This window comes from Nicotiana attenuata, unplaced genomic scaffold, assembly GCF_001879085.1.
Source record: "Nicotiana attenuata strain UT unplaced genomic scaffold, NIATTr2, whole genome shotgun sequence".
Lineage (NCBI taxonomy): Eukaryota > Viridiplantae > Streptophyta > Magnoliopsida > Solanales > Solanaceae > Nicotiana > Nicotiana attenuata.
The window spans coordinates 152,958-170,118 of NW_017670773.1; the positions used below are offsets into that span (position 1 = coordinate 152,958).

Consider the following 17,161-nt stretch of genomic DNA (forward strand, 5'->3'; position numbering starts at 1 on the left):
TCTTGGAGATCTGAATTTGAATATGGGTGTAAGGGTTGCTATTGGGACGTATATTCTCGATTAGGCGAATATGCGGAACGACGTTGTCTTCTAACAACGTTGGTAAATGATTGGTCTAAGGAGAAAGATGAACTTGCACATAAAATTGATAATTTTGGCTTGGTTGTACATAACTTAGATACAGATTTGAGTGCAAAGGTTGATGCGTGTGACGCCCAACAATTTAATAATGAGTTGTGTGAAACTGAAAAAAATCTTCTTGACCAAATTGAGGAGCTAAAACGAGAATGCCAATACCTATACCATGTTTTTCTCGAGGATGCAAATATTGAGAAGAGTGCTCTAGAGTCATATGAGGGAGTAGATAACATTACTTTGGGAGGCTTGAGTGTGTGTAAATATGGGGATGCAAATAGTAGTAAAATTCATGAGTTAGAGCGCATTAGACCTCATTCCAATTATTTTTCCACATTGTGTTTAGATAGTGAGATACTAATCAAGCCATCTGAGCCTATAGAGGAGTCAAAAGGTGAGGATGAGAGTGCCTATATTCTTGAATTTGTTGTGTCAGAAAGCAAAAATTATATTCCCCATCTAAAGGCCAAGAAGTGTAGAGTGAAAAATTATTACTTGGCCTTGTTATAATTGTAGCCCCACCACTGGAGCATAGCCGCAGACTGGATGCCATGTTAGGGGTACAATTCATAAGTTCAAGGTGGAGGAAAAAGTGGTTCACGTCGTGCCGCGACATTAAATTAGGCGCTTGTTGGGAGGCAACCCAGCTTTACTGCTTTCTTTTTATTTTTGATTTTTTTTCTTATTGTATTATTTTTGTAGTGTTGTTTTATTTTGTAGGATTTTGAGCATAGGGAGCAAAGCCACAGGAAGTGTGCAAAAGTGAGCCATGTGGTTAGAACTAAGTGTGGGGTTCCCGCACAAAGGACTGTACCTGGGAGAAGTCTGAGTATCCCGTGAGCTGCTAATGCTTCGGCCTTTGGCCTACCAGGGAGTCTCTTTTTCCCTCTTGTTATTTTCAGTGTGCATTGAGGACATTGCACAATTTTAAGTGTGGGGTGAGGAGATTGTCTGGGTGATTTTCTGTGCTATGTTAGCTTAGTTATAGTACTCATTCTTAGTGTAGTAATTAAAAAAACAAAAAAAAATCGAAAGAAATTGGACTTTTCCCGACGATGGATTTTGTGGACAGCTTTCTTGAGGGATTAAAGTCTAAACAAAAAAATCCAAAAATATGTCTTTTAGTTTCCTTTAGGTAGTAATAATCCCCTGTGGTTTTTCTTTGCGCCTCGGTTCTTTTCCATGGGATGTAGTTTGAACCGGGTAGTTTTTTCTTTTAGAGTAGTTTAGGGAATAAAATGGAGGAAGAAAGATGAGATTTCTAGGCGCCATTGACTTGTTTGATAGTAACATATTTAGGTTTTGGCTTGTGTAGTGTCTTCCCTATGATTTGAAATTATTGATGATGCCTTGCTTAGTTGGATAGCATGGCTTGTGATGCCTATGTCTCGTTTTCTTACTTATGTTCACTTTGTGCTTAATGCTTAATATATCGTGGCTTTGTGAATACTTGCATTTGTTTGAGAGTCGGAATGAGACCGTCNATTTGGTATAGTTGGCCGTGATAGTGTAGTGATTCTATCCCTCCCCTACGTTTTCTTTTTCCTTCCACCCCCAAAAAGCGAAAGGCGGGAATTAATTACTAGTTAACAGAGTCAACCCTAAAATAGTTTGGCAAAACAAGATGTTGCGGAGACAGGATTTGAACCCGTGACCTCAAGGTTATGAGCCTTGCGAGCTACCAAACTGCTCTACCCCGCGCCGAAGATAAGAACTGAAAACTAATAGATAAACAAGGATTAAATGCGCCCCTCCACCCTATCTGTACAAATAGAATAGCCCATTTATACAGAATGGTAAAGGGGCTTCTATGATCATCGACCATAGAAATAGAAATGAAGCGTTAATCCTTACCAACTTGATCTTGTTGCTCCTGGCAACAAACATGGATGAGACCGTCCTTAGTGAGTCATGTGCCATGTGTGAAGTGAGATTTTTGTGTAGTCCATGTATTGTACTTGTGTCTAGAACTTGCCCGGTATGTGAGTTGAAGCGAAATTTTAGGTGATGTTCGGTTTGAAAAGTGACTTTAGGCTTTCTTTGATTTTTTTTGAGCTTAATTGCTTATCACAAATAAAATTTATCCCTAGTTAAACCTTTTGAGCCTATAGACTTTTATTTGGCACCCACATTACAAGCATATACCCTTTTTGTTCTTAAATTGACATTGTTTTGATCCTTTTTCCTCTTAAAGCACTTTAATTGTGAGATGAGCGCTAAAAGAAGTAAGAAGGAACTAAGTGTGGGGTGGCTTTTGAGTGGAACCAATAAAAGGAAGAAAGGTGCACTTATTTTTTAAAATAATACACCACTAGCGGAAATTGAAAAAAAAAAGAAAAAAAAATAGAGACGAATAAATTGTTGTCTTGTTCTTGCTAGTGGGTATGAATTAATGTAGTGCTTAAAGAAGAAGGGAGCATTTTTGGGGTGATATTATTTGTAAAATTGAAGTGGCGTTGAAGAATTTGCGCTTAAAATTGATTATGTGGTGTGTTAAAGTGCTTAGGAGGGTTAGTCACTATTCCTAAATATATCCTACCCGTCCCTTAGCCCACATTACAACCGTGAAAAAGTCCTAATTGATTTTAGATCGAGTGAGCCTACATTAGTAGAGATTTACATTATGGGAAAGCCTATGGTACCAACTACATGCATGTGACTTCTTTTGTGAGGGTGAGCGATATTTTCTTTGATATATATGAGTCCTTAAAATATATTTGATCATGAGATTCGAATGTGTGGATTCAACTTACTCTCTTGCCTTGGTTGTGAGGGCACATGGTTTCACGAAGGATAGGTAACATTATTAGACTTCTCTAGGATGTTGGGTGTTCAAGCCATGAGTGCATTGTGACATTGAGTCGGTTTTTGAGGCTAGGATTGTTGTGAGCATATTGTCTTTGTTTGAATATTTTTGAAGAATGACATAAGTAAAGGGAAGTGTATGATGATTTCATATGCTAGAGTTTAATTGTTACTATCAACCATAATCATTGGTGTAGTGTGCTTCGAATATGTTAAGTGCTCATAGATAGAGTAAATTTTTGTTGACTCGAGGACGAGCAACGTTTAAGTATGGGGTGTTGATGATAGGCTATAATTACGTATTTTAGTCGCTTATTACACTCTAATTTACTGCACTTTAGTTGAGTTTGCGCTTTAATCGCTAGTGTCTTGCACTAACTGTGTGTTTTACTCCTTGTAGGAGTAATTCCGAGCTATATAGATGTTATGGAATGAATTCAAGTAATTTGGAGCTTTGAAGTCTGAGTAAAAGCCCAAGAATACAAGTCGGGATCGCGTTTGGGGGTCACGGATGATAGTTAGAGCGAACGAAGAATCGAGCAGGCATATTGTGCACTGTCTAGTAAAATAGATATAACTTTTTGCTCAGAACTCCATTTTAGCTCCACAATATATGGTTGGAAATCTAACTCAAAGGGATACAACTTTCATGTTTTATGTTTTTCCAAATTCGGAACGGAACAGGGTGAAAAATGCGCAATAGCGCGGTCGCGCTAGTTTTAGCGTGCCCAGAAACAGAACACTTGTCAACTAGCGCGCCCAGATGCGCGTCCAGGTGCGCGACCGCGCTAGTTAAGCCCGAGAAAAGTGTCCTTTTTCACATTGGAGAAGGTATAATTGTTTGGGCCCAACCCTACTTGGTATATATACATAGGAGAACGTTTTTTGAGAGTAATTTTGGACGAAGGAAGAGCACAGAGCTGCCGTGGAGGCCGGGTTTCATCTTTTCTTCCACCAACTTAGTCTTTTTATGTTTCTTTGTATGATTTGTTGTTTTGTTACCATGTCTATGTGGAGCTAAACTTCACGTTCTAGGGTTGTGGTTCTTTCATGACTATTGTTATTCGGATATTGATTTTGATTTCTTAGTTTTTTATATTGGTTTATTTATTCAATCATGCACTTAATTATTTGATTGCTTGATCACCAATTGAATACTATCTACGAATCTAGAGTTGAACTCGAAAGTGGGAATTCTAGATTGCATATAGGATTGAGTAGAGCAAGTTCTTGAACCTGGGCATCGGGGAACGGATTTGCGGTTAGGATAGACATATACCTAATTGCCTTGCTTGGTTGATTTACAGGAATTATAAATGCGTTATTGTTGATTCTAACTCCATAGACATATAGGCGTTAGGTTAGTTTGAATAGGCGAGTAAGAACTCGACAGATTCTTATGAGCAATATTAACCCTTTCAACCAATAAACTAGATAAATTAGTTAGTCAATTCAATTGAAGAATACAATAGGAATGTTAGATAGCCCACAACCCTAGATCGTTTTCATTACATTGATATCATAAAAATCTGCTCTTTCTCTGTTCAAAGTTCATTATTTGTTTTTATTTATTTTAATTAGTTTAGAATCAAATACTTCTAGGTTTAATTCTTGTCTAGATAATTAGGATAGTCTAATTTAGTTAATAGTTAATCACAAGTCCTCGTGGGTTCGACATCCGACTTTTAGTTACTTTAATACTTGACGACCGCGTATACTTGCGTGTGCGTTTGGCCGCAACACTTTGTATTCTTTAGTGTTAGTACTTGCTGTCTTTCTTTGTTTTTCTTTATTTCTTGCCTATGTACAGAAATTCAAGATCCTTTTTTTTATTTATAAGTAGGTAAATTTTGATATATTTTTATCTTATAGAACTATTATATGTTTTTAAATTTCTTACCACCTCAAACAATATCTTTTAGGGGTATTAAGGGAATAGAAAAAAATACGCCTGCCATCACTGTTCTAGTATTTACTTTAACCCGCTTATATAAAATGTTGGGTCCGCTAGTGCCTATACCTATCCCATCCTTTAGTTTGAAATTTTTATGCCATACCAAATTTTCAATTATTTACTATGTGTAATTAATATTGAACTAAACCGTGTCAATTATCTACACAATACACTAATATAGTAATACAAAACGATATCGAACAAAATTACATTATACTAGCGTATAAATGCTCCTATTCTTTTCTTCTAAAAGAATTTATTTAACATGAAAAAAAAACTATATAAACTTGTGATTGTCTTTATAGGAACCCATAAATTTTAAGCTTAGGATCATATATACAGAGTAAAATTGCAGGGAATGTTGCCACAAATATGTCAATCTTTGTATACTCGCCTTCACATCTCATTTAGTTACTTTCTCTTTTGAAATATTACAATGTTTAAGGTGTTTGATTTTCTTTAACCACTAGTTTATCTTATACTTCAATTTGCTCGTGGTAAACTGACTAAAATTAATAGAATCTATCTAACATTTCTGTTTAATATATCCGTTTAGTTATTATATATCCTAAATATTTTACTTCGAAACGAAAACCGTACAAACTGACAACACATTATAGATTGAAAGCCTAATACATAATGGAAGAAATTAATTACTAGATGACCGTAACATCTAAATATGAAAGGCACAACAGCTTCTAGTTACGTAAAAGTGCATGTTACATTTGGGAAGATTTCGAGACAATTAAGGAACAACAAGGGCAAATTCTTTCCCCTTTTATTATCTACTCCCTATGTCCTACTTTAACTGTCGTTTTAGTAACTCTTTTCATATCCATTAACAAAAATAATAAATACAAGGTATAATTTACTAGTTACCCCTGTGTACGGGTAAAATCGGGAGCAGAGTTTAACCCGATTCCCCGATGAGGAAACAAAAGGGAAGCACGGCTTGATACGACTACAAGTGAAGCCAATGGATCCCTCGTATCGGAACTCGGGAGGAGTGAACGATGCATCTCACTACTAGAAAAACATCAATTTGTGACCGAATTTTGCGACTGAAAATGAAGTAGTCGCTAATGGGACTACTTTTGCGACCGCAGTAGTCGGAAAGGGGTTGAATTTTTATTACTTATTCTTTTTTTTTTTAAAAACGACTATTATTCCGACCAAGGCAGTGGAAAAACAGCGCGCCAATTTCCCGCCTTCACCTTTGCGACCGGTTCGGTCGGACATTAAATAGTCAAATATTTCTGTTGACCCACTAAGCGACTGTGTCGGTCGCAAAGTTAAAATTAAAATGGTAAAAGAATTTTAAGCGGGTTTGCGACTACGGTGGTCTGTACCTTTAATCTAATATTCCACATCCAAACCATATTTCCCCAATTTCCTCTATCTCTCTCTCTCTCTGCTAACCCCCCCCCCCCCCAATCTCTGCTCGACACCGATAACCCCGCTCTCCCCAAATATATATATCCCACTATGTCTATGGGGATTTCCAGAATAGACAACTAATTTCCTCAACTAGATCGGTTCTGCTGCTTCACCGTTTTACCCTACTAATTTCCCCTTCTCTTGCTACTCATAATTCAACTTAGAACAGGGAAAGGAGCATTTGGGTTATCTTCAGTCTGGTTCGGTTAGTCCTCACTTTAATTTGATTGGATTTCATCTATTGGATTATGTGTGACGGATTTATTAAGTTTGTAGTAAAATGTTTAATTTGTCTGTCACTTAACAGCTTGAATAAACTTGCAACTGAGCATCATTTTGGATGTGAATTTGATGTGTATATTAACAAAACCATATATATACTGAGGGGGTTTTCAAGAGTGTTGAATAATTTTTTATTTCACAACATATAATATGGAACTATGAATAGAGAGGGTTAAATAATCTAGAAGGATGTCAGAGCCTTTTTTGAAGTTGGTAAATTAAATCAACCTTAGCTTTGCCTTCTATATGAAATCCTGTATATCCATTTAATTTGTTCAAATCAGAAACCTGTTTCGGAATCATGAAAGCGTAAATAATAAATGAAAGCGTAAACGGATAATTGTGTATGATACTTATGCATGATATGCAAAGGCATATGTGCAAAGTTTTGACTGCTATATAGCTAGGTGATTTTAGGACAATTGCACATCCTAGAAGTAATTTGTGGAAAGTTTCGTGCTTGTGGGGTTCAACGCGTTGGTGTAGGGATTCTCTTGAAAGGTCGGATTTCTTTACTAACTGAAATAACCCGATTTTATGTTACATATTTCACTTTCAGAAGTTGCTTGATGTACAAATTAAATTTGGATTGCCATAGAGTGATACTCTCTGGGATTCTTTTAGTTGCTCATCTAACTGATATTCTTTTGCTTCCTTTCATGCTTTGTTCTTTATATGAGCAGTTTAAAAATTGAGACCTCATTCTGTTTGTTACTTTGTTAGCAACATATTCTTTATAAAGCTAAGGTTCTAACTTTGATTCAGCAAATAAACAGAATATGTCTATGTTTTATATGAGTTTAACTTATATACTGTGACTGACTTTTTTTAAAAATATTTCAACCAGTATTAGCAGATTAATAGCTTTATTTTTCAAGTTATTAATCTCACTTATTATGAACAATTACCATAGTTATATTTTAGGTGATTTGATTGTATAAAAACTCTTTTACATTGTTAGTGCATAGTTACTCTTTTATTATTCAGTGTATTATAAAGGGGAAGATCCATCTAAAGACTAATTTATATTGTAATTTTTCTGTGTCACAGTTTACAATTTACAAGAATGTTTACAAGTGATAAAAGTCTCTCTCATCTCATTTTATTAATCACTTTGTTAAGGTCTAAATTTCACTTGCAGTGAAACAAACTGATTATTGTTCTCTTAATTGTCATACACAATTACCCGTTCTGTTAAACGGATGCCATCCAAATAAATTCCAACATTTAGTTATTATTGTTCTGTTATCTGTGTACATACCTGCTACTTCTGATAGTGATGTCACATAAGATTCTTTTGTTGCATTGAGCTCGAACAAGAATAGTAGGAGGTTGTACCAAATTAAACTTTGTAGTACAATTATCTGCACTAGTAGAACATGCTTATATGACTATACTGTATGATAAGGTACCTTTGTGTAAGTCTCATTTGAACCAACTAGTGAAGAAGTCAGTTCTTGAAGGAGATAATTTCATGCGTTATATCCTGGAGAACACTTCAACTTATTTGTTTCTCGATTGGATTCCATGAACTTGTTTCAATCATTAGTGTTCTTATTATTTTTCCCACAGTTTGGTTGAAAGAGTTATGATTGATCTCTTATCTTTAAGGTTTCCAAATAGTTCTGCTGCTGCTACCATCTTTTAGCTCAATCAACATGACTGCTCTTTTTTGCAGTCGGATATCTTATTTCGACAGCTTTAGTTGTTGTATGTCATCTCTTATAAGAAGTTTCATTCATTGTTTTCAATATCTTACGTCTTGTTGAATTCCTTGACTTTTCACAATATTCCTTATTACTGAACCCATTAGCAAGAAGTATCGAGGAATTGTTGCTTCAAGTTTAGCTAATAGTTACTGCTTTTTCATTGTCTTGAGGACAACATTGGTTATATTTACACTTTTTGTTGCATTTTTTCTTCCCTTTTTTGGTAAATTATATCTTCTTTCTTGTTCATTGATTCAGACTGCACTAGTTGTAATCGAACTAGCATTTCCTATGTTTTGCTTAGTTGCCTGTTGATCCATATGCACATGAACTGCTACACTTACAAGAACTTTAGATATACTAAGCAAGAATTTGAACAAAAAGTGGATACGGTTGATAAAAAACCATTATCAACAAAAATTGACGAGTTCTTAACTTTAATCAATGAATTTGGTAACGAACCAAAATCGAGTTTAAATTTGAAAGACCTTTCTTTATTTTCAGATCAAGAACAGGGAAGAGTGAATTCAGAAAAAAGAACTAAAATTGTAAAATTTGTATTCAATGCAATTGATCCTAATGGGACAACATCTGAAAAAAAATCAATTGGAATAAAAGAAATCAGTAAAAAAATACCTCGCTGGTCACATAAATTAATCACCGAATTGGAACAACAATCGGGCGACTATCAAGAGGGCGTACCACTGGATCATCAAATTCGTTCAAGAAAAGCCAAACGTGTAGTGATTTTTACTGCCAACAACTAGAATAACGATCCTGATACGAAAGATACTGATACCAAAGATACTGATACCGCAGATCAAGATCAAACAAAGGAAGTGGCTTTAATACGCTATTCGCAACAACCAGATTTTCGGCGAGGTATAATCAAAGGCTCTATGCGGGCTCAAAGGCGCAAAACAGTTATTTGGAAACTCTTTCAAGCAAATGTGCATTCCCCCCTTTTTCTTGACAGAATAACCCCCCCCCTTCTTTTTTCTTTTGATATCTCTGGACTTATTAAACCAATTTTTCGAAATTGGTCAGGTAAAGAAGGAGAATTCAAGATTCTAGTGTCTAGAGAAGAACAAACAGAAAGAGAAGAAAAAAAGGAAAAGGACAAAAAAGGGGAGAACAAAAGAAAGGAAAAAGCACGGATAGAGATAGCAGAAGCCTGGGATACCATTCATTTTGCGCAAATAATAAGAGGTTACATGTTAATAACTCAATCAATTCTTCGAAAATATATTGTATTACCTTCATTGATAATAGCCAAAAATCTCGGGCGTATGTTATTCTTGCAACTTCCTGAATGGTCTGAAGATTTGCAGGAATGGAATAGAGAAATGCATATTAAATGTACTTATAATGGTGTTCAATTATCAGAAACAGAATTTCCAAAAAATTGGTTGAAAGATGGCATTCAGATCAAAATATTATTTCCTTTTTGTCTGGCTGGCAACTTATGTGCTGCTTGTGGTGGCTGACCAATTCAAAGTAGCTTAATTGGCTTTTAGTTTAAGAGGTTCAAAGTGCAAACTTGTAGTAAAACCATCTCAACCATATATATACCTAATCTGAGCCCTAATGCCTACCTTTTAGCCAGGTTTTTCACTAAGGCAAATCAAAACATTACAAAAAAATACAACGAAGAAGTCAAAAAAAAGTAAACACATGAAGAATTCAATTGGCGCCCCTTCCGTAAGAGTAGCTCCACCAAGGCCTTTTTAAGTGGAGTTATTGATCGCTTCACACTAATAAATACTACTAACTAGAATATCTTCAAGAAAAGGACCGCAAATATTCCAACAAAAAAAAAAATTAACGTAGAGAAAAATATATCGGAATACATTGAAGAAACTAAATATCAGAATACATATGTGTACGTAATGTATACACAAAACAAGTCAGATTACCATTATAATTTATGTGGCTCTCAGGTTACCTAATCTCTCAGGTTACAACTTATATGCTGCTTGTGCGGCTGGCACTTTGAAATCTAACTCTCTTCTTTTTATTTTTTTTTCCTTTTTGCTTATCTGGCTGAGCTTGAATTAGAGGAGAAAGGGGAAATCTTGGGTGGCATTAGGATGAACTTAGTAGGGAAGTATATATAGTGGAGGTTTATATGTATGCAGATGATAATAAAGCCAAGAATGAGTATTGTAGAGTTTTAAGGCAATCATATTTTTGCAAGTGTAAATACCATATTTTGTCAGATTTTGGAGTTTCCAACAGATTCAAGTTTTTGTCTTTTCTTGATTGTATATAAGAGTTCAAATTTATAAGTTTCTACTATTATAGACAGATTTAAAGTTGCAAGAATTTAAAATTGGCAAACCTGTACTACATGCACTTTTGTGTATTAGTCCTTTTTTACTTGAAAATTTTGAAGTTGGAAAATGAAGATACTTATACTCAAGTTTATATAGCAATTAGTTAAAGGGAGATCCAGAGGAGGAACAACAACAGGTAAAAGTATTGTTTGTTGCTTAAGTATAAGTTTTTTTCTTTCTTCTTAAAATTTTACTTTCATCATACTTGCACCATTTCCTTCCTTATTTATGTGTGTGTTTGTATTTTTATAGATGCATCCTTCATCAGAAAACTGTGAAACGTACATTTTAATTTCTTCAAGTATCGCTTTGACTACATTTTAATTTCAGGAAGCCTGTCATCAACGTTTTGAGGAATGGCGTCAAAGTCAACCCAATTCCGAGGATGGTAGCTCAACCCAAGTGTCACTCAATGATGTAGCTTCAATATGGATGCAGGTGGTTGGAGGCGCAAAGAAAGGTAGAACATACGGTCTTGGATCACAATATTCTGTAGGTCATTCTACGACATTGTTGTCTGGTGATGCGAGTTATTCGCAAGATCACGAAGAGGTGGAAGCATTACGAAAAGAAGTTGAAGAGTTGAAGGAGGAACGGAAAGAAGATCGTGCAAATTTTAACAAATTGCAGAGTCTAGTAGAGAAATTTATGAGCGGACGTCCATTTGCTCCTTCAGATGGCGAGGATGGCGGGGATAATGAGTTTTAGTTTGTTATGGTTATTGATGTTTGAGACATTATTATTTGTTGTAGTTGGATGTTTAGACTTGGTAATATTTACACTTGACTATGATTGTAATATTTTAGACTAGATTGAATGGTGCCAGAATGTTTAACTCTTTTTGGATGTTTTAGTTACAAATATTTACGTTTTGCATTTTATGGATTTGATTAGTTGCAATGGTGGATTGATTGGCTAGCATGGTAGATTAATTGGTTGTTGTATATTTGAATTGGTAGGTGGTATTGCTTTAAAAGAGCTGGAATTTGGCAAAACAAATTCCCAGTTTTCCGACTTATTTCCGACCATAGTAGTCGCAAAATGCATCAAAATATTCCAGATTCAGGAACATCTGCGACTACTGTAGTCGGAAATACAAATAAATAAATAGTTTTAAATTAGATTTGCAACCACGGTAGTCAGAACGATAAATAAATAAATAATTTTAAATTAGATTTGCAACCACAGTAGTGAAAAACTCAAATAAAATTAAATATTATTATAATTATATATACCGTTTGCGATCGAAGTAGTGGAAAAGTTAATATAAAATTAAAATTTAATTTAACCTGTTTGCGACCGCGTCGGTCAGTAACTTTACCACATTTATAGTCATTTTTCTGTTTTGCCTTAGCGACCGCTGTAGTCGCAAATTACGGACGGATTCGGTCGCAAACTATTTTAGACCAGCTATTTTGCGACTACGACTTTTCGGTCTGAAAGTAGTCGGAAATTAGCATTTTCTGACCACTTTCTGACCGTTTTTGCAGTCGCAAATTAGCCATTTTCTAGTAGTGTCACTTCCAAACTATTTATCCTTTAATGCCCAGGCTCAAACTATTTACTACTCCTACCCATGCGCCCAAAACTATTTACCCGGTTATTAACTTTGTATAAACTCTTCCACAAGAAAGAATCTGAAATTCAGTGAAACAAAAAAACCAAAAAATAGCAAAGAAAAAGGTAGCCATGGATGCGGAAGAAGGAACACAACAACCCCAGCTAGTTCTTTCACACAAACTCTTCCTTTTGACACACCCAGATGTCAATGACTTGGATAAAGTTCGCCTCCGTGAAGAAGAGTTGGACAAACTCTTCCATTTCCCTTATATCCTTCTTCAAAAAGAAATTAGATCTGATTATCTGAGAAGTTGACCCCTGGCTAGTTTCAATTCTGCTCCCATTTTTTTTTATTGTTCTTTCCCTAGCTCTTGCTCTTGCCTTGGCCCTTGAATTTAAAATTTTTATTTTGAAGATTTCTTGTTTGTTTCAAAGTGGGTGTTGTTAAATATTGCTTATAGTACCTTCTGGAAGTTCATACTGAAATTTGATAGCATTTGGAGCTGATTTGAGGTGATTGAGATCGAAATTTTCAGTTGAAAATCGAAGAAGAACACTACAGTATACCGCTACGGTATACAATATGTTGTAGGAGTATATAGCTATACTGCAACACTATACTATTATAGTTTACAATATACTGCAACGGTATATTGTAATAATCGAAGAAGAACACAGTTACCTAACAGTATACCGCTATAGTATACAATATACTATACGAGTATATAGTTATACTGCAACAGTATACTATTAAGTATACAATACAATGTTATAGTATACTGTAATAATATACAATATACTGTAACAGTATGCTGTAATAGTATACAATATACTATAATAGTATACTTATTACACGTAAATTCACTTGCCTTTTCCCTTCTAATTTGCTTTAAGCTTTTACCCAACATGAGGAGCAAATTGAAAATGCAAAAAAAAAAAAAAAAAAAAAATTATAGTATGATATATAACATAACAGTATACTATTACAATTAGATCCTTTAGAATTTTTTGAAATTTTTATTGACAACTGATATTATTTCAATTTAATAATTAAATTAAATTTTTTTTTAACTCTTTGCGTACAATTGTATACCCTGTTGGTATAGCTATATACTATACCGGGTATCATATGTTAGTTAATATTTTTTGGTTGTATTAGCTACATTTAATTGGTACACAATTTGATTTTTCTTTAGTAATAGTATAAAAAAAATAATAAAAAATAGTGAAAATAATAAATAAAATTAGATTATGAAGAGAAAAAGAATATAAAAAAAGAAGTTAAATGAAACTAGAAAAGGAAAAAAGAAAAAAATGAGAAGAAACCGAGAAAAAAGAAGAGAAAAGAAAAAAAAAAGAAAGAAAAGAAGCATAGAAATATAAAAGAATTGGAAAATAAAGAAAAAATTCCCAACAAAAATTACTATGGGTCGGAAACGTAATTAGTTTATGGGTAAAAAAATAAATGGGTAAACAAGGATATATAGTTTTGTTTTTGTGGGTAACTATGTCAAAACCACCAAAAAAAAAGATAGCGGAATAAGACCACTATCAATACAACATTAATAGAGCGAACCTAAATACATCCCGTATTGAATTTACACCTAAAGCATTCAAATGACAGTAGGAATTTTGGCCACACCATATGAACTAAGTAAACCTAGGGAGCACAAACATATAGAGATGAAAAAAAAAAAAAAAAAAATACATCCACAGTTACAGAGAACTTAAAGGAGCGTTGCCTTTCTTCTTTTGATAATTAAAGAGCGAAAAGTTATTATTGCAGAAACATCACATAAAGAAGAAGACCATCGCCCTCTATAAGTATGATAGCTGTTTAAAAGTTAATGTTACATATTGAAGCTAAGCGAACTGTGAGGACCACCAGATCATATGCTATCTACAAAATTGGTTGTCCAAGATGCTTCTGCTATATGAATACTCCATCTTCAGGTAGTTACTAAAGGAACAGATCCTTTAAATGGAAGCATACAAGAATAGGTGACATACTTGACACTGTCGATCAGCACGACGACGAATATCCGAGAGAGGGACTTTGGCCCCATCATGCCATCAACATCACCATCACCTGCTTCTCTTGGATCAACAAGCACAGATACAACCATGGAAGAAAGTGACTTATTTCCACTTAAGTTCTCTTGCTTTCCAGTTTGTTCTTCAGAAATGTTGTGGGAGGGTCTAGAAAGGGAAACGGAAGGACCATTGAGGATTCTTCTATTTCTAACCTTGTGGACGCGTGTAGCATTCTGTCTTTCTTCCATAGAATTCCTTGCATTGGTAGCAGGAACTACGGCTCCTGGAGCAGAAGATGACACATCGAACTGGAACACTTCTGTACACATGCCTGAACTCAACAAAGGCCCTGACCAAATGAACATACAAAAGCATTAAACTACTGGAAAGCGGAAGGCTTCTTCAAATCATCAATTCAATTGGAATATGTACCATGACGAGGAAGGTTCAGTGAGGCTAGATAGAGAATTAAGAAAGGGACTGCGCAAGAAAGAAAATCAAGAAAGGGCCTGTACTAGAAGATAGTCATTTCCAGCAACTCAGAATTCGTAATTCCTTAAAGCAAACATGAGAAAGAGAAGCAACTCAAAGCCAGATTCGACTCCATGAAGATTTGTTTATGGTATAATGAGCAAGAAAAATAGATTTCCATCCCCACAATAACAGGGAAAATATCAGGAATGCATAAGCTAAATGATATGAGGTCCTTAAAAGCACTCAGTCATATCACAAAGATAGGAATCAACAGAGTGAGTCTAGATTGATTAGCACTTACCAGCAACACCTTCAAGGAACCACTGTTGCACAGTTGACTTCCCATTCTCCTCCCCATTTCCGAGAGCCCTTTGTCCCACTGCCAGACTTCGATAAAGGTGAGGATGGCTTCCTGCGATAGCAGGGGCTAAATCCCCAGGAACTGCGAGGCCTGTCTCTCTATTGTTCTTATCAGCACCTCCATGAGATGCCATGGCTTTTTCACTTGCCAATACAGAATGAATTATCAAGTTTCCATCAATCTTCACAAGTTTATCATTCCTTGGGACATACAAAGATGCAGCTAGAGGGTCACTGCCATTGACATTTGGCTGAGCGCTCTCATCCTGACCTCTCCGACCACAATGTGAGCTATAATCCTTTCCACTGTATTTTCCAGATTGACCAGTCCCATTCACAGGCCCGTCAACAGCCAAGACTCTTCCATGATGTTTATTATAAAACCCACTCCCAAAGGAATCTCCACTCATAAACGGTTCCGTCATTCCACCATGTCTCACATTCAACAAAGGAACCAACCCACCAAATAGCAGCATACAAAACAGCAAGCCAAGGAAACTAACACTTGCAACCTTCTTAGTTTTCACCTCAGTCCTCTTTTTCTCCACTTTCTTGCTACTTTTTGGCGCCGGCGCTGCACCCTGTGGTTTCAACTTAGGAATGGGAACCAATGGCACTTGTGATCCTTGCGGCTTCACCATATAAGGTGGTGTATATGGCATCCATGGATACATCACAGGATGATGCGGATACATCCCAGGGGGTGGTGGTGGCACTTGCGAAGGTACACCAGCACCCCCCAACTGAGTCTTTAGAGTAGCATTTTCCACCATTATATAAGATATCCTAGCATTCAAATCTTGAATTGTTGAATGCATTATTCTAACTTTATCCTCTAATTCCTCAACATAGTGCTTCTTTCGTTGCCTTGACAATTGAGCACTTTCTCTATTCCTAATCAATCTAGCTCTCTTCTTTTCATCCTCATCATTATTAACATTGTCACCCAATGCAACATTAGTCAATTTTTGGTGTATGCTTATGTTACTAGAATCTTCACTACTTTTTTTCCTCTTCAACAAGGAGCTACAGTTACTTATATTAGCATTGACACCCTCTAATTTGATTTTCTCTTCTACAACTCCATTTTTTATTGAATTATTTCCAAAATTAGGAGAAGAATGTACCGATTTGTTCGAATCTGACGGATAATTCAGCCCTTCTGAGACATTTGAACCACAATTGCCCGAACCCTGCGACTCCGGCGAATGGCAATTCAAAACCCTAGCATCACCCAAACCCTTGTTGTCATTAGCAGACTCCTGAGAACCCTCATGGTTGGATCCGTTGGACTCCGGCGATGGAACGTTAAGGTACCCGGAGACATCGCCAGAAACCTGGTGGGACGACGTTGACGACGTTGCATTCAAAACATCTGAGCCGCTCGAGCTCTGTCGAAGTTCGGGCGATGAGGTATCCATAACCATAACGCCTCCAGCTGCTTGATTTCCGGAAGAATTACAGAATTCCGCTGACGTCGACTTAAAATATCTAGAAGAATCGTTGAAATCCCCAACCAACTGACTCCCAGGTTGACCAAAGCGATTCAGGTCAGCTGGAACAAATTTCGAACCCGGAGGTTCCTCTCCAGTAGAATCGCCAAAATTCCCGATCAGTTGATTACCAGGTAGACCATAACAACTCGGGTCAACTCGATCCGTATCCGACCCGAGACAATCGGCCAGGAAATCAGGGTTGAGAACGGCATCACCGTTATTAAGGAAGATATCATCGAAGGATAAATCGAAATCGAGGTCATCAAGCATGAATTCATCACCCTCCGGTAATTCCATTGGAAACCCGTCGATTTTTCCTTGATCTGCTGCAGTCATGTGTTGGGCAAAATAGGTAGGGTCAAGCGGTGGAATTGGAAGACCGTCAAATTCACCGGTGGGATTCGCCGCTGCAGACGGCGGTGGATCCGCCAAAATCGGGCCAGCCATGTCTGGAGTTTTTTCAATTTCCGGCAATTGATGAGAGAGAGAGAGAGAGGTGGGTGGGTTTGCGGGGGGGTGGGGGGGTGGGGGGGTAGGGGGGTATAGGTAAACGAGGAAAGTAACGTGGAGTAGTGGAAG

General features: G+C 36.3%; 1 protein-coding gene and 1 non-coding gene across 2 annotated transcripts; both read right to left on the reverse strand.

Moving 5' to 3' along the window:
* Positions 1–1,762: 1,762 nt before the first annotated feature.
* On the reverse strand, positions 1,763–1,836 carry TRNAM-CAU. Its single transcript has one exon. It is a non-coding gene; the product is annotated as a tRNA-Met (tRNA).
* A 12,078-nt stretch (positions 1,837–13,914) lies between these two features.
* On the reverse strand, positions 13,915–17,099 carry LOC109243192 (bZIP transcription factor 17-like). Its single transcript, XM_019410104.1, has 2 exons — positions 15,028–17,099; positions 13,915–14,601 (listed from the first exon to the last, which is right to left on the reverse strand). The coding sequence occupies exons 1-2, from the start codon at positions 17,027–17,029 to the stop codon at positions 14,168–14,170; spliced, it is 2,436 nt and encodes an 811-aa protein (XP_019265649.1). The 5' UTR covers positions 17,030–17,099; the 3' UTR covers positions 13,915–14,167.
* Positions 17,100–17,161: the final 62 nt, after the last annotated feature.

Coding starts and splice junctions, on each gene's coding strand:
- LOC109243192 (XM_019410104.1), bottom strand. CDS start 17,029: ATGGCTGGCCCGATTTTGGCGGATCCACCGCCGTCTGCAGCGGCGAAT. Junction 14,602..15,027: donor GTTCCTTGAAGGTGTTGCTG/GTAAGTGCTAAT, acceptor TCATTTGGTCAG/GGCCTTTGTTGAGTTCAGGC.